This window comes from Rhododendron vialii, chromosome 2a, assembly GCF_030253575.1.
Source record: "Rhododendron vialii isolate Sample 1 chromosome 2a, ASM3025357v1".
Taxonomy (NCBI): Eukaryota; Viridiplantae; Streptophyta; class Magnoliopsida; order Ericales; family Ericaceae; genus Rhododendron; species Rhododendron vialii.
In genome coordinates, this window is record NC_080558.1 from 2,452,691 (window position 1) to 2,470,000 (window position 17,310).

Consider the following 17,310-nt stretch of genomic DNA (forward strand, 5'->3'; position numbering starts at 1 on the left):
TTTATCATTTATAGAACTCGAACGAATTTGTCAATAAGCTGAGCTCACGTTCTGCAATTTCGTGGTTGATGGATTAGGTAGGTTTGTTCCCTTCCGAAGCTCATCGAAGTTGTGGGTAGAAGAATCTCCAACACTAACCAAAAAGTGGCTTCAATTTTTTTTGCATTTGTTAGTTTTGTGTCAAATTTTTTTAGATTGTTGTTTCGTCTCGACGAAATGAATCGAAAAAATAAACAAAACCATTTTTGATAATTAAAAAAAAACAAAAAATAAACCGAAATATAGGAGTGCAACAAACACCCACCCATTTTCCATGGCAGGTAGGAATTGGAGCTTTGTGTTACATTCCCACCCCAATTGAAGGAACAAGTTTCATTCCCATCTTTAGTTACATAAATCTTTATAGTGTCATCCGTTCTCGCTCTCAATCTTCGCTCTCGTGAATCTTAGTAGTTTGGAATGCTGTTCAAATATACTTTCACGCTCATGCTTGCGCACACGAATTATGAGACTTATTAGGTTCCTGCCGCTAATGGAAGGAACAGGTTGCAAAACTCATATTTCCTAACATTGTCCTAACCAATTTTGAATAAAACCAAAGCATTCACATATGATCATTTCCCTTGGGTAGTTTACAAGCATAACCAATTCAGCATGAGGAATACAGGATAGCGTAAAGGGAATGAGAAGCACAAAACAATTAACCATCAATTTGATTCACTTCCGAATGAACGATGCCCATCGTTTGATCATAATCTCGGTACTGTCAGATTCAGGCTCGGCTATGTGAAAAACATGACCTTCTCCTTTAGCTTCATACAACTCCACTTCCCCTCTCCATCCACTCTCTTTCACGGCCTCATAATACCTGAAATTCCTTTCCCTCAGTGGATCTTTCTCAGCAACACATACCAACAACCTCGAACACCCGAGACCCGACAAACTCGGAGCCCCGGGTCCCCACGGGTTAATCGTCGGGTCATCAAGCCCACCCGGACAAGACGGGTAAACAAACCTCCAAAGCCGAGAACCCACCCGCTCCTCGTGGCCTAAAACCGGATCCGACCCGACCGGACCCGAGTTCCAAAAGTAAGCGTGTGACGCAATTGCCCCCAAGATTCTCACCCCATTGGGTAGATTCTCCCTTCCGGCTTTCATGGCAATGTTGTGAGCGATGTTTCCGCCGGCACTATCGCCGGCGATGAAAACTCGGGTGAAATCGCCGTGATCGGAGAGCCACGGTTCGCCGTTGTCGCCGCAATTTTCTCTTGTTTCAGGCTCGTGCTGCTTCGAGGTACTGCAAAATCAGATCCAACTTATCGTAACAAATTAATTAATACGTTGGTTAACCGATTTCTGAGCTTTGAAAAATGAGCTTAGAAACAACATATTTATTAGGCTAGGAGATTGAACCAGTACTTGACATTGGCGGCAGCGGTGTGAGAGGCTACCCATTGGAGAGCTGACCAGCAGTCGTCGTAAGCGGCGGGGAGGAAGTGTTTGGGAGCGAGGCGGTATTCGACCGAGACGGCGATGGAGTTGGACTGAGAAGACAAGGCGGTGATGAAACGGTGGTTGTCGGCGGAGAAGGCGGAGCCGGCGCAGAAGCCGCCCCCGTGGAAATATAGTAAGATAGGGAGTTTCTGGGTAGTGGTGGTGGCGGTGGTGGGTTTTGGGAGGTAGATTCGGGCGGCGGTGGAGGAGGAGATGGTGATGTCTTTCGAGGCGGTGGTGGGGTCGGAGGGAGACGGCGGCGCGTGGGGTGGTGGGGCGGTGAGGGATTCGACGGTGTTATCTTTGTAGATGAGGAAGAAGGGGGAGAAGTCGTGGGCGATTTCACGGGTGGCGGTGGCGGAGTCCATGGGTTTTTGCAGTACTGCGGTCAGGGGTTGAATGATCGATGGATCAGGTTTGCACAAAAACTGGGATAAATGTTGACTAGTGGATGGCTCCGATGCGTCGAGCGAACACAACATGATACCTATTCGGTACTGAAAAATTTTCGATGTCAAAGGGACTGATGAAAGTAGAAAACCCAACAAAATTATCACTGCCCAAATTTAAGGCTAGATATATAATGATGTTATGGACACGCTTATCGGTCACTCATTGTTCACATATATGTGAAACTCATCTCATAATTAAATGCATGAGGTTGATATATATGTGAGAGAAGGGAGGTAAGTACTACATAGCATTGTTGGTCAGCAAGCCACACGATATAGAGTCCTCTTGAATATATTCTCTCAGTCCATAAATAAGTATCCGATGAGTAAATATGAGTCTTTCAAAGAAGCATTTTTTTCCTTTAAGATAAGAAATTCAAAAAAAAAAAATCACAACTTAAGTTACTTTAACAGAAGTCATTCATGTAAAAAAAAAAAAAAACAGAAGTAATTGATATCTATATGATTTGTGAAAAAGAAAATTAATTCTTTATAAAAAAAAAAAAAGCATCATGTTAAAGATTTAGATGTGCGCATAGACATTTACTAAGGGATAATTGTTGGGTAAGGCTCCGTTCCGGAACTTCAAAAAAGCCCTTATTTTTTGAGAAGGCAATTTCAAGCTTAAAAATGAAGGACTTATTGAAATCTAAAAATATGCACTATGGATCTTGTTTGAAAGATCTCATTGAGATCTTTTATACGATGCAAAAAAAATTAAAAAATTATTTTTCATTTATATTATTTTGGAGTTTGAAAATGTGAAATAAGCTGCTTATTTTTTAAGAAGGTTTTTGGAACGGAGCCTAAGTAATGGTGCTAAGAGCATCCACATTGTAATAAGCAAATTGGTATGGATAAACAAACTTAACAACAATGCTAAAAAAAATACCTCACATTGTAATAAGCAAAGTTATAAGTCTTTTAGCAAATAACCAAATTCCACCATTCCATAACCAAACTTAACAACTTTTACCAATAACCAAAACTCAATAATCAAACCCAATAACCAAATTCAAAACTAAAAAACTAAAAAACATCCCACGTTAGAATCGTCTCATCGAGAAGAATAATTTGGTGTGGTCGGGTGCGTGATTAGAACTCGTTTGTAATTGGACATAGGTAAATTGCGTATTGTGAGGGTTTTTTTTTTATAGAGATGCAAAAATAACCAATGTGGAGGTAAAATTTGTTAAGTTTGATTATGAACTAAATGGATAATCAAATGCTGATGTGGCACATTTTGGTTATTGATTTTGATTATTCCCATTGCGGATGCTCTTCCGCAATGGTAATAGTCAAAATTAATAATAAAAACTGTGTCATGTCAGTATTTGATTATCTATTTAATATATAATTAAATTTAACAACATCTACCTCTACGGTGGTTATTTTTACATTCTTAACCAAAAAACCTCCAAAATACACAATGCACATTTGTTCAATCGCAAATGAGTTTCAATTACGCATCCGATCACACCAAATTATTCATCTCGATAAGACGATTCCAATGTGAGGTGTTTTTGAGTTATTGAGTTTTGGTTATTGATAAAAATTATTAAATTTGGTTATGAAATGAGTGGAATTTGATTATTTACTAAAAAAATTATAACTTTACTTATTATTATTAAATTTACTTATCAACCCTTATTTTCTTGTTACAATGGGATGCTCTAAGGGCATCTTTATCAGCCTCTTTTCTTCCCTCTTTAAACTAAATTGTTGAGCCAAAACAGAAAAAACACCTCAAAACACCCCAACATCAGCCTCTCTTCTTCCCTCTTTACTTTGAATTTTTTTACATTTGCTACAGTAACTCGTCTAAGAAAACGAGTCACTGTTCACTCGTTTACAGAATATTTTATTGCTCCTACGGTCCTACCAGAAACGCCGGAGCCCGTACTGCATCCGCAACAAAGAATTTGAGACTAGATCAAACGAATATACGTGAACCCATGTAAGTGTATTCTCTGTTGTGAGATTGGGGGTACCTGGGGCAAGTATGGCGTTCCTGGAGCTTGAAGAAGCCATCAACGACACGGGCTATGGAGAGAGAAGGCTCCGTCGCCGCCGTAAGCCCATGTAGATCGACGCCGTTGAAGTTTTCGAGAGGGTGAGGTCGGCGGTTTTGTTTCTTTCAGTACTGTAGCTGGGTTGGGTTGATGGGGGAGAAGGTAAAGTTAGAGAGAGAGGTGTTTGTTTTTGGTTGAGATAGAGAGAGGGGGTTGGCAGGCCGATTGTTTTTTTTTTTTTTTGAAATATAAAATTAATATTTTTAATAGGATAGTTTTAATATAGAGAGTCTGATGCAGTAGACATTTTAAAAATGGGTAGCTAAAGTAATAAAATGTCTTTTGGCTCTCTAATTTGGTCCAAAATTTGGTGAGACTAGTGCGGATGCTCTAAGTCCTTTACTTTCGCCCTTTCATGTTGGACGGTTAGATTTGGCACATTTGACTGACGCCTTTGGATTGGTTGGTGTGAAAAGAAATTATTTAAAGTATATATATACAATTTCTTAAAAGCGAGGAAAGAAAAAGATTAGTATTTGAATATAATAAAGCATGAGCGATAGTGATTGATGGCATTTCTTACCTTTCTTGTCCGGCTAAAGAACGGAAATATAAATAAAGTAGTAAAATGCCATATGTGCGAGGAAGTCATTCAAAATTTCAAATGCGAAAGGAAATGGAACTTGTAATGAAATTACCTTTTGAATCTCGGCGGTGGCCCAAATACTAAATCGATTCACGAAAATTAGTGGAACTTATTGCAAAGAAAAAATACACTCCAACATAAAGCAGCTTCGATCGAGTCGGAATCCTCCATTACTTTTCTATATAAATTACTTTCCCGTATGTTGGGACGATTTTCTATTCCGCTTCCCAAATTACAATCCCAGAATGAGTATCAACTTTTGAAACGAGAGACAGAAAACTCTATTTATGGCCACTGTTTGGCCACTTTATCCATACGAATCGAAAAAAACGAGATTCTGTTATCTTCACGTGAATGGATGGCCGTAAATTGTCGTAACATATAGAGGGTAATTATTTAAAATTTGTTGTTCTTCATGAATTGCCATATGTTTGTTTTTAAAGTTTTTTTGTTTTTGGACTTCCGAGGTAAATTTTGTTTTGGGAATTACTCCATATATAAGCCCCGTTCAGCTAAATAAAATAAGTACTTACTTTTTGAATTAAAAATAATGTATTGTAAAAGAATAATTTGTCTCGTAAAATAAAAAATAAATACTTAAAAAATAATAATAACCTTGGCGGGATCTTCTGTACTACTTCACCCAACACGTGAGTTTAAAAGCCCATGGGCCAGTAAGTCCAGGCCCATCTACCCGTGCAACGCATGAGACTACACGTCTTTTATCTGGGGTTATTTTCTCTTTCTACCCCTCAATTATTTGAAATATGTTTATTTCGTCCTTAAACTTTTATACCATTCTGGAGTATTTTTCACCTCTAAACTTGTAATACTATTTGTGATCAAGACCGATACATAATATTTGCTCTCAAAATAGATGGGTTCCTTCACAAGTTCACATGTAGGATTGTACTGTAAAAATGGAAGGCAAAACCAAATTTTCACATCGAGTCGACTTTCCTTCTATTTTTTCGAGCTTTCTAGTTTCTATGATACTCCCTTTCCATTTTTCAAAATGTTGATGAAAACTGAGTCAAATAATGCTAGTTGGCACTACGAAAATCCACAATCTAAGCTTCTTAAGCTGACAACTGGAAAATTTTGGTTTTTTGATGGTTGAACACAAAAAAAGAACGGATAAAAAAAGAAGAAGGGAACAACACAATCTCCGTGCTTTAATACACGTGCTTTTGGTTTTTTATTTTCTCATATCTATATTTCTCTTTCTTCACTGACTATTTTAGATAGAGATTAAGGCCTTCTTTGTTATGGGGTCTAAAAATCTCTGGACGTGATTTCCAATAAATTTTATCTAATTTTTTTTCACTCATTATTCTAAAAAACCTCCCTCAAAATTCAAACCAAACTGGATAAATTTTCATTACGTAATCACCCAGTGAAAATTCGTTTGTTTTTCTCCATATTGGCAACACAATCACACGTACATCAGAAACCGGTTAGTAACTTTAGGTCCCGTTCCAGAACGGATTTAAAATACTTATTTTTTAAGAAGATAATTTCAAGTTAAAAAATAATGGACTTAATAAAATCTAAAAATATATAATATGAATCTTGTTTGAAATATCTTGATGAGATTTTTTATACGGTGAAAAAAAATTAAAAAATTATTTTTCATTCACATTATTTTTGAGTTTGAAAATGTGAAATAAGTACTTATTTTTTAAGAAGGTGTTCTAGAACGGGCTCTTAGTTATATAGCAAACTGTATTCATTGGGTTCAATTGCAAGCATATCAATGGTTTGGAGATAAAACAGGTTGCTTTAAAAGTTGAGGATGTTAGGAACACATTTTACATAGTTCAGGGGCCAAAAGTGGAAATTGCTCCTTGTATTTAATATTTATTCCTCTCTTCCTTCTCTCTCTCTCTCTCTCTCTCTCTCTCTTCTACGTTTTCTTTTCTTCACCGAATAGCCGTGGGCTTTTTTTCTGTTGAAAGACAGTTCGTCCTCCTCACCAAACACCAAAATCTCCAGCAAAATCTCGACCTAATTTTCCGATCCATCTCTAACGTACTACCAACTCATTGCACGTCACGGCCTCCTTTCTCGACGATCGAATACGGATTCACCAGATCTAATTTGAATTCGAATTTAGGTAATCCTATTTATTTATACAAACCTGTGTGTTTGATTTTGTTTGTTTATACAAACATATGTATTTATCTGGTGTCCGTCTAGAACTTGCGATCTGTTTGGTTGTTTCTTTTTTCTGCTCTGGTTTTTCTGAACTTTTATTTTTTGCCCCGATTGAATTTGATGACAGATATTTACTTTTACTTATGATTATGAATAGCATGTCCGACGCCAAAATCGAATATTTCGTGTAATCCAGAAAAACCTCGAATTGGGATCCGAAATTGCTTTATTTAAGTAGGAAAAAAAAAGCCATGGGTAGATATGAGCTTTTACGTACCATGTACATATGAGTTTTGTGGGACCGACTTCGGGTCCCATAAGGATGATTTGAATCGCTCATTATTTTTAAAATATTTTTTTTATTGAGCCCTGTGAGGTCAGCTCAATCCGATATCGGTAAAGATTTTTTCTGTATTTGTGGGGCGAAACTACTTAACTGCTCAGTTTCGCACTTACAAATTCAGAAAAAATCGATAAAGGGGTTCAGAAAAAATCGATACAGGGTTGAGTTGATTTTTTACAGGCTCTATAAAAAAATGTTTCAAAAATAATGGGCGGTTCAAATCATTTGTGGGACCCGAGATGGGCCCCACAAAATCTATATGTACATGGTACATTGCATATGTACACATAGCAGTACTCGTACCAATAGGAAAACGGGTTACAACTCCTACAAAATTTTCCATCAGGATGATGTGCCCGTAGAATTGTTGCAAATAAAAGGCATTTTGGCTTATTTTTTTCTTCTTGGTTTTAGTGTAATAGGCCAATGAGGCTATAACTAATCCACAACATTCTTTATACATTTTCTGAATACGTTTTCTCTTTGTATGGTATAACCCAAATGGCCGAATATAAAAAGGGTTCATTAGTTTGTGCTTGTGTTTGTTGTCAAGAGAATTTTCCATTCAATCGGCACCCTTCTGCCCCTGAATCAAGAGAGGACTTTGTTTTTAGGTATATATCTGGTAGTTTTGTAAATCGTATGTAGCTAGACGTTGTGCATATTGGTTCTATGTTTCTTCCAACGGGCAATGGGGGCTACAAATTTTGCTTTCAGGGTATATGTTCTGAATCTTTTACCTTTCCTAATTACATAAGAGGTTTTTTTTTATGCTATGTAGGAGAAATATTTCGTATATCAAAAACTCAAAGCACGAGATCAACATTCTTTTTATTCTTGATTGATTTGTGGTTTTGAGAAGTTTAAATGAGTATATTTCTTGGATATGTATGATAAATATTACACTCACTTTGGATTATATCTGTTTGAATTTGCTGATCAAGACAAATTAAGTTTGTTTTCCGGCTCTTCTTTCCAGTGATGAATTAAAAGTGAGCGAGATTGAATTGGGTGTTCTGAAGTTGGAGTAGAGTGGAATGGGGGTGCAGCTTTGGATTGTAGTGGGGTCTTCAATTTTTGGGTGGATTGGCCAAGGGTAACAATAGAAAACCCTAGATTTTGGGTTTAAAGTCAAAACGAATCCAACGTATTCAATAAAATACCCCGTGCCGAAACTTTCTCTGTGTTAATGGAAAGACATCTGTACTAATCTGTGCTTTCTAACTTTGGTTATTCTTTGGGTTAATGAAACAGGAACCATGTCCCGCGGGCGGACTTACCATTCACAAGGTGGCCCTTATCTTGGTGGTTGTAGGTTTTCTGTCAATGGAAACCATTCCACCGTCAGCTCTACTGAGAATTTTAGCGGTTATAATAGCGACGGAAACTGGTTAAGGAAAGACAACAGTTTCCATGACTACTCAAGACAGCTTAAGGAGTATAACTATCCTCCTCATTATGTTAACCCGGACGCTGCGCCGTCTTTGAAAAGGAGAAAATTTTCTTCTTCCACTTGGGAAAACAGTGGGGAAGACTATCGGCTGAAAGCATATAATAATGGCATTTCGACACATGACATCAATTTTGTCCTCCCTGCTCCTTCAAGGCCAGATGCCAATGCCTACACTTCTACTGCTGGTAAACGTGATCGCTCAGAGTTTGAGGTTGATGAAATGATTTTCTTATCGAGGGATGATATCGAGAGATGCTCTCCTTCGAGGAAAGATGGTATTGATGTTCTGCATGAAACGTACTTGCGGTACTCATATTGTGCCTTCCTCCAGAATCTTGGATCGCGATTGGATTTGTAAGCTCTTTTTCTAGCTAAACAGGATAATTTATGTGTATTAAGCTTTCAGGCGCTTATGAAATTTTTGTTTCTGTACTTGTTTACAGGCCGCAAACCACTGTAGGCACTGCAATGGTTTTATGCCACCGTTTTTTTGTTCGAAGGTCCCATGCTTGCCACGATAGATATGTAAGTTTCTCATCTCTTGTGCGTTATGCAAAAGAATGCAATCTGTTGGATGCTAGTGAGAATTTGGATATTAATTTAATGTTCTTTTTACAATTATTTTTTGAATTTTTGATTCTGCAACAATAAAATGATATGTTGTTAAAAATGACGAAAAAGGTGGAGGATAAGAAGTCCACGAAAAGTACAAACGTAATGCAAACTGTGTCCAAGTATATATTTTTCTTTCTTGCAGATGTGAGCTTTTTAGCTAGTCTTTCGAAAAATATACAGTTAATCGAAAAACCACGATCATTTTTATGATATTCTAAAATCATTCTAGTAAATGTAAGTGGTTATGGATGACTTGGAAAACAGCTAGTTGGTTTTGGCAGAAAGGTGCTATTTACTTCAATCCTATCCTATTATATTATTGATATTTACTTTATTTAGATGATTAAGTTAATTTTTTTCCTCGCATGTGCAATGCAAAGTTTGTTTTTGTTGATCGCTTCTCTTGCAGTTGATTGCCACGGCTACTCTTTTTCTGGCTGCAAAATCTGAGGAGACACCACGACCTTTGAATGATGTGTTGAGAGCTTCATGTGAAATCACCCACAAGCAGGATCTCACTTTCCTCTCCTATCTGTTCCCTGTTGTAAGTATTTTCACATCTGATGCAATCATATATATCAAAGATTCAAAAGATATAATCAAAATCCTATTCAAGGGGATAAACCCCAAAAGGTAGACAGAGAAACTATGTGAAACTATGTCTGAATCATTATATTTAATATTCTTAATAATCAAAAGCTAACAAATGAAAGACCAACTCACCCATTTATAGACCCAAGACTCTACCATCGTATTTACACATAAAGCTTCATTTTGTGAGAATTGCCATCTTTATTTAAATTGATAGGAGTCGGGACTAATAATGAAGGGATACGTAATCTCATATGATATGCAGTATCATGGGACTAACAGTGATGGGAACCCCATGGTATTATATATCTCACACCTTGTGAGATATATCCGATGGTCATTTGATCCGGACCGTAAAAGTTTTAAGCAAATACCGGATGTGTGATCCGCTTGGATATAGTCCAATCAGTTACTCTTCTCCAGTAAATCGAATGGGCTTTGTGTGTCATTGACTCATTGCCACTAATATAATACAGGATAGGGAAACAAAAATAATTAGTATTGCGCATGCATTTGGGTTTACAAAAAGATTGTCATGCCGTGTATTAGCTATGAATGGACTTGGAATTCTTAGCTGTGTTTAACATACTGTCCTAACATCGCTCATCTTTTGAAATAGGGTTGGTTTGAGCTGTATCGAGAACGGGTGATTGAGGCTGAGCAATTGATATTGACAACTTTGGACTTTGAGCTTAATGTTCAGCATCCATATGTTCCTCTTACATCCATTCTTGACAAATTAGGCCTTTCAAAATCAGTTTTGGTCAACTTGGCACTGCATTTGATCAGTGAAGGGTAAGTTTATCAATTGCCCTTTTGTCACGATGTGATTGATGCCATGAGTTATACAAGTTATCTGTTGGTTGTATTGGTCAGTTTGGGGAGATTTTAAGTGCAAGATTATAGCACTATCTCCCACCTGCCAAAGTTTATGTTGGTTGTTTAGAACAGGAAGTTTGTTCCCCCTCTTACAAATATTTTGGTTTCATGCTCTGCTGTGACGTGTCTAGGAAGGGGCTTTCCAGAATTTTATTAATTAATTAGCCTTTGCTCATCTGGTTGTGGTTCGTAATCTCTTTGGGATTGGACGATAAATGTCTATATTTCAATCAAATTGCAGACTTGTTGAGGTTTGGAGGCAGTCATTTACATGGACTCATGGAGCATAAGTTTGTTGTCTCTTTTTGCATTACTTGATTTCTGAAATGTCTGTTGGGTTGTGAGTTCTTTCCTCGAGTTATTGCTCTGCGCAGTCACTATGTCACATGATATTGATTTTATTTGGATTGGCAAATAATTGCAGGATCTTTACAGATTAGCATGCTCGCCTGTATGATATTCTTAGCTGGCGGATTGATGTGCTGTTCATGGAAAGTTTTGTTTTACATCTGAAGTTGAACCACCGATGTGTTGTGGATGCCTTTCATGAATATATCTTTTAACTTGGTGTCCACAAATGCTCCAGAACGAGTTTTCCCATCTCACTTTGACTTCATTGTGGTCATGTGAGATCAAATCATGTGGATTTCATTCAGTGCTGCTGCCAGTCTACTTGGTGTCCACCCGTCCATATAGGACACTAATAAATAAAAAAATGCAAAACAAGCCAAAAAAATGGAGTTTGGGTGAGTATATCATGTTCATTGGGATTTAGTGGACGACTTATTTTGTATATCATCGACTACCCGTATAAGGGATATACGGTCCGACAGGTAGGGAGAGATGTTGCATATTCTCGAGTCTTTCATTTTGGTTTTTGTTGTTTCTGTTCCAAAAATCATTTTCGGATCTTCACGAAAGTAGTGTATGCATGGTCCTAACATATTTTCAGCTTTTGTGTAAAGGAATCAAAAATGTTTTCAGTATAGGCCAACTAGTGGGTTGGGTGGTGTTGCCTATTAAAAAAAAAGTGGGTTGGGTGGTGGTGTACCTGAAATTAATCTCATCTGTTATTACAGTTAATTGTACTTATTTATCTACATTTTCTTTTTCTTTTTCTTTTTCTCCCCCTCGGTGATATACATACTAAAACCAGTAGCCTACGGGTTCTGGATTTTTAAACATGCAGCGGAGAAAGTTATTGATAATATTCGTTCCGACAAATTTCTAGGTTTTGTTTTTCAGTCCTTTTTCCTCCTGGTCTATATATACATACATATTGATACTTGCATTTGATGCACCTGGGCACTCTGATGGTCCATGACTCCATGTCAAGAGGTATCGTTTAGTTTCATTGTACATTTTGCTTTTGTAATCTACACCTTAACAGTTTGGTAGGATTCACAACTTTTTTCGTGACCTCCACTCTTGAAAATTTTTCCCTCTCTATTCTTTTTCTGATCATATTTTTCACATCCCACACTCTATGTCTATGTATTTCTTACATACATACGTAAATGTGGTTCTATACTTGTATGTATTCTTATATAATTAAAAAAGTGACTCTTTGTATCCAAAGATGGAAGCATGGGACAAAGATCATTTTCACTCAGATTAAAAACCATTGATCAAGTTGTCAACTGGTGGCTTATGCATAAATAAGTATGTGTCCATATATATGTTTAAATCACATGTTGGTAATCCGCTACAGCAACTCTACTGCACCAAATAGGTTTCACACCAGAGTTGGCACAGAATGCCCTCTGTTGTAGTTTTTTCTCATTTTTTTTTCATTCTTCATTGTCTTTTGATAATCTATTACACGGCTTCCACCCCCCCTCCTCTCCAAGAAAGAAAAGAAGAAACTTTTTCTCTACTTGATGACGGCGAACTCGGCAATTTGAGGAACTGAGAAAAATGCAAATTGTGTCAATGTTTTCTTGTTTTATTTTTGTACTTTCCGAGAGTAATGTTTCTGGGCAGTGGTAGTTTTTTTGGGTTTCTTTTGGATAAATCTGCTCAAGACCCTTGACAAATGAATTTCTTAGTGAGGCTTGGCATTTATATGCCCAACTAGGCAACTGTGTACTAGTTTTTTTAGCAACAGGAAATTGATGATGCAGTCACGGTTGAACTTATTATTTGGCTCGGGGTGGGAGGAGAAGCATGTTATTGTGAAGTACTTCAATGTTAGTTAGGTTATTGAGTCATCAGTCAAGAGTTTCAGTATTGTCGTTAGACAGGTGGAGCGTATTCTTAAGCACTTATATTGACATTAGCAAGGACGTAAGCACATTTGCAATTGGCAGGCCTTCGAGATTAAACTATTGTATGCAAAATATTTGCATATTATTTGCCTGCAACATGGGTTGCTTTCTCTTTTTCGTCGTTCCATTTGCAATTCCCCTGCAGCAAAACTGGGCGTGGGAGTTGATGTAATCTGTAGATGGGTATAACATGTTTGCTATAGTTTTCGTACTCTCAGCAATTCTGCAGAAGGTTCTTGGATATTATTTCTCCTGGGTTGCTGCTTGTTAGTTGGTAAGGGAAAATTGCCTTTTCTTGATTTTCTCTTACTTAAAAGCTTTGGTTATGTTATCATTAGCTTGGTATATTGCTTTAAACAACTGGGACTTCAGACTTGCATGTTTCTGACAATATGTTGGTCTAGTCTTGCATAATAAACTTTAAGCTGTGTTACTGTGGATACTATGTAGTCCACGTTGTACGCGATATTGCCTCTTCGCTTTAGTGTCGCTCCGGATGGGTTGTTAGGCATTCCATTTATTCCTTGATCAACGGTAAACAATGTGTTCTTTCTTTTTGGTTGTTTCTGTACTAAAGTTGGTCATTATTGTCTAGGCTTCGAAGCTCACTATGGCTTCAATTTAAACCGCATCAGATTGCTGCTGGAGCTGCATACCTAGCTGCAAAATATTTGAATATGGATCTTGCTTCATGCCCGAATATTTGGTTGGAGTTCCAAACACCGCCATTCATCCTTGAAGGTATGTAGTAGTTTGGTACACGATGCATTTTCTAATACATCCAACTTGCCATCTCCATAAAAGTTTAAATGCTTAGGCTATGTAAAGTGTTTCATCATATTGCGCCAACTATGGAACCCAAACAATAGTGTACGCAGGATTTTCATGAGGTGGGGGTTCCAGAAAAACTTTATTACGATTCCTGACTGGTCGTATGATTATTCACTGTTGGTTAGAGGGGTAACAGTAAAATTTAAGCTCTTGTGGGGGCTGTAGTGCTATTTTTTCAACAATACACCAAAATTTATATAGATTATGTAATTTTATCCAAACTTGAAGGGGCCTCAGCCTCAGCCCCTGCCCACCCCTCTTCCCTTCGCTCTTGTACGGTGATCGTAGCTTTACTGCTATTGTTATCACTTGGGATCTAGTATAACAAGTCAACTTAGCTGTGGAGTATTAGTTTTTTGGTTCTATGGGAAACCTCCATTACCTGAATTACATGTTTCAATTTCTTTTCTTGGTTTAACCAAGTAACACAACTTATGGTTAGAGTGAAGAGGTCTGAAATGAACTGATTTGTAGAATTCATTGTGGACAACTGTAAAACAAAGTTGTTGCTCTTATATGATTTGCAAAACTCCATGAATTCTCTTGCGCATGCATAATTCTTTTATAGAAAGTAGATATGGAAGTACCCTTCATGAGAATATTCTCCCCCGATTTGTCCCCCTGAAATTTGGGTTAACTCAATGACACTGTGACTACTTGATGGCTGATTCCAGATGTAGCGCAGCAGTTGATGGAGCTATTTTAGAGGGTGAACAAGAATCTGATGATATAGCCGTCTCCCAGTAAGCTTGATGGAACTGGCTTTGTGGGTGTTAGTTGTTTAGTGCTCCCAAGACATCTTTGAACGCATCCATCCGGACAAAGTCTGGGTCCCACAAATTTGATGGGTGGGATCACGCCCGCACCAATGTGCCGTGAGATGGGGAGTATTTGTGTGTGCCCCAGGGGACTGGATAATTTCCCAGTAGATATACGAGTCATTGTGTAGTACTTCGGTTAATAAATCATCAATGGTGTGAAGGTACTATTATTACTTTAGAAGGCTTTCTCGGGATCAGGTTTTGTAGTTCTCAGATCTTCACCAGTACACTTGCTGTAGTGTAGGAGTCTCTCTCTCTCTCTCTCTCTCTCTCTCTCTCTCTCTCTCTCTCTCTCTCTCTCCTCTTTTGTGTTCCTATTGAACTATTGGATCGGTGACATCGAATGGTTGTTAACGTGGGATTAATTTTCTATTGTCTGTTCCATAGCAATTTTACTTTATTCGTCATTGACTCATCGTTTCATTGTCGGGGGACAAATTCTGCAGCATTGGTCTTTGAATGCTTGGTTGGATGACCGTATTCTATCCTTCACGCTAATAACTGATCGGAATAAATCCACTCTCACAATTTCTTATTTTCATGCTCTCAAATCTTGAACTTTTACGATGTACTATATACTGTAATTGTTTTGCTAAAGATTTTATAGACGATGTCGGGCATTGTTTTGCTAAAGTTCTTGCGTTTTCCTTTTTTCTACTTCTGGCTTCATGTGAACGTGAGCGGTAGCGTAGTTGGTAAGGGAGTCCATGCTCGGTTGATGAGGTGGTGATTTCAAATCCCACTAGACCCTCCCCTTCTCCTTAGGTTGGAGGAGAAGAACTAGGTCTGTAAATGAGCTTGAGCTTGGCTCGTTAACTAAATGAGCAAAAAATTTGAGCTCGAATTCGGCTCGAGTTTTAACAGGCTGAGCTTACTCGTTGACTAAACGAGCTTTTTTAATCGAATTGAGTTTGCAAGCCATTCGGTTCGTTTAGAGCCCTGTACAGGGCTTAACTTGTAGTTCTTCTGGCTTCATGTTAACATCCATAGGTTTAAAAAATCCTAAATTTCTAGTACCTTTGATTAATCTAGTGGGGCAGGCTGGGCAAAAATTAAAATATGTGGGCTTTTATTACACACTTTTTATGAGTAATGGTTACTCCATTTTAATGGACGTGCGACAATACCACAGTCTTCCGTCATTGTCTCGTTAACGTGACTCCACGAAGTTTCCCACTCCGAGTGGTCTTAAATCCTACGACTGTTATTTGTGGAGTAAAATAAGCGAGACTTGTTTGCAAAACACGCACTTCAACTTTAGATGGGATACGGATCAAAAACAAAACTTTAGATGGGATAAACTTTTGTGCACTAACCCCATAAAAGTCAAGGACCGAGATTCCCTGTCTGACCCTTCTTGGCTGTTGATTTTGCAAATCAACGGCTGAGATGTGCCGAGTCAAAAAGACGTCGTTTTGACTCGCCACATCTCAGTCGTTGATTTGTGAGATTAATGGCCGAAAAGGGTGGGACAGGCTCCTGTCCGGATTGGGGTCGGACAAGGGATCCGGCTCCAAAAGTCGACACCCTTTTCACCATCTTTCCTAAAATCAATTGGTGTTAAGAAGGGGTTCAATTAAGTCTTTTATGGCATTCGACATCGCACCCACAAGTCTGTTTTTAGAGCGGTTGCAAGGAGTGACATTGAGTAACCAAATCCATGGGGACACTCCGGGCTCAACAATCGCTTCCTCACTATGACGCGCTCCCGCGACTCGAACCCATGACTTCCTGACTCTGATACCACTTGTGGGACTGCTTTTTCACTATCTCTCCTAAAATCAAATGGTGGAAAAACGGTCCGACAGGATTAAAAAAAAAACTCGTAACTTGTACGTGTTGCGTTTTATTACTAATCAAGAGGTCAATTTCTTGGAGTCAATTCGCATAGTTATCAACGTTCGATCAAAAATTTAAATTCAATGAAAATATGAAAACCATCCTAGTTAAACCTGAATGCAATCTTTATCGTTCGTTCATGAAGAAAATCTGAATTTAAACCACTGATTTATCTTTTCGAGATATTTTTGGGCTCATTTTTGGGTTACTAAACATTATGGTTTTTCCCTCGATGGAAGTACCAGGATTTCTTCCCATTGATTAGAATTTCCGTTTGTGCATAGACCATTAGACCACTGGGTAACAGGAATTTGTCTATTCAATTCTGGACCATTACATGTGTCCACTTTTAACGAGAGTCTTCCCTGCACGTGTTCATTTAGCCAGCCAACATCCCACTTGGTCGGATTGTTTCACTTTCGTTGTTTTGGTGGTAGGCGCACCATACTTTTCCCCTGCCACCAGAAACTCACCGTCACATCCAAACCGTCCATTCTCTCTTCTTATATAAAAAAACACCACACATGATGCATCTCACATTCATTGCCGCCGTAGACGATAATAACTTCATCCAGCATCTTTTGGCTAATTTGCACCTTTTATCTCCCTATTCAACTTATTTCTAATTCGTCCTTAATCAATCAGTTAAACCTATTGAGTACTTAATCCAAATTAATGTCTTAGAATAGCGTTTAGTCAATAACGTGAACTCATCTGCATCAATTTGGATATTTTTTGGCCGCAATGACAGCATTAGTTGGCTTGTAGTTAGTAAGTTACAAAAGCAAGTTAATGTTGCTCTATCAACTCAAATCCAAGATGAGGTCTCATGGGTTTTAGAGTTGAGTCGAGCCGAGTTTCGTAGTGTTTGACCTCGGCTTCTTTTATTAAACGAGCTTAAAACTTGAAA

At 38.0% G+C, this 17,310-nt stretch overlaps 2 protein-coding genes across 5 annotated transcripts; one reads left to right on the top strand and one right to left on the bottom strand.

The window, feature by feature from the left end:
* Positions 1-583: 583 nt before the first annotated feature.
* Positions 584-4,123, bottom strand: LOC131310114 (2-hydroxyisoflavanone dehydratase-like). The gene is made up of 3 exons (XM_058336929.1): positions 3,938-4,123; positions 1,420-1,991; positions 584-1,297 (listed from the first exon to the last, which is right to left on the bottom strand). The coding sequence occupies exons 2-3, from the start codon at positions 1,974-1,976 to the stop codon at positions 718-720; spliced, it is 1,137 nt and encodes a 378-aa protein (XP_058192912.1). The 5' UTR covers positions 1,977-1,991; positions 3,938-4,123; the 3' UTR covers positions 584-717.
* A 2,361-nt stretch (positions 4,124-6,484) lies between these two features.
* LOC131310123 (cyclin-T1-4-like) lies at positions 6,485-14,933 on the top strand. Of its 4 annotated transcripts, XM_058336952.1 has the most exons (8): positions 6,485-6,720; positions 8,084-8,200; positions 8,359-8,911; positions 9,001-9,082; positions 9,582-9,716; positions 10,383-10,558; positions 13,505-13,650; positions 14,415-14,933. In XM_058336952.1, exons 3-8 carry the CDS (start codon positions 8,364-8,366, stop codon positions 14,444-14,446), a joined length of 1,119 nt encoding a protein of 372 aa, XP_058192935.1. In that variant the 5' UTR covers positions 6,485-6,720; positions 8,084-8,200; positions 8,359-8,363; the 3' UTR covers positions 14,447-14,933. The 4 variants fall into 4 exon arrangements, with proteins under 4 accessions (XP_058192935.1, XP_058192926.1, XP_058192946.1 ...); XM_058336943.1 differs by lacking the exon at positions 8,084-8,200; XM_058336963.1 differs by lacking the exons at positions 8,084-8,200; positions 13,505-13,650; positions 14,415-14,933 and adding an exon at positions 10,884-12,424.
* The last annotated feature ends 2,377 nt before the right edge of the window (positions 14,934-17,310 follow it).

Excerpts from the sequence above, each read along its gene's own strand:
- LOC131310114 (XM_058336929.1), bottom strand. The coding sequence starts at position 1,976 with ATGTTGTGTTCGCTCGACGCATCGGAGCCATCCACTAGTCAACATTTA. Across the intron at positions 1,298-1,419 it reads ACCGCTGCCGCCAATGTCAA|TACCTCGAAGCAGCACGAGC; the intron begins GTACTGGTTCAA and ends CTGATTTTGCAG.
- LOC131310123 (XM_058336952.1), top strand. The coding sequence starts at position 8,364 with ATGTCCCGCGGGCGGACTTACCATTCACAAGGTGGCCCTTATCTTGGT. Across the intron at positions 10,559-13,504 it reads CTGCATTTGATCAGTGAAGG|GCTTCGAAGCTCACTATGGC; the intron begins GTAAGTTTATCA and ends ATTATTGTCTAG. Across the intron at positions 13,651-14,414 it reads ACCGCCATTCATCCTTGAAG|ATGTAGCGCAGCAGTTGATG; the intron begins GTATGTAGTAGT and ends GGCTGATTCCAG.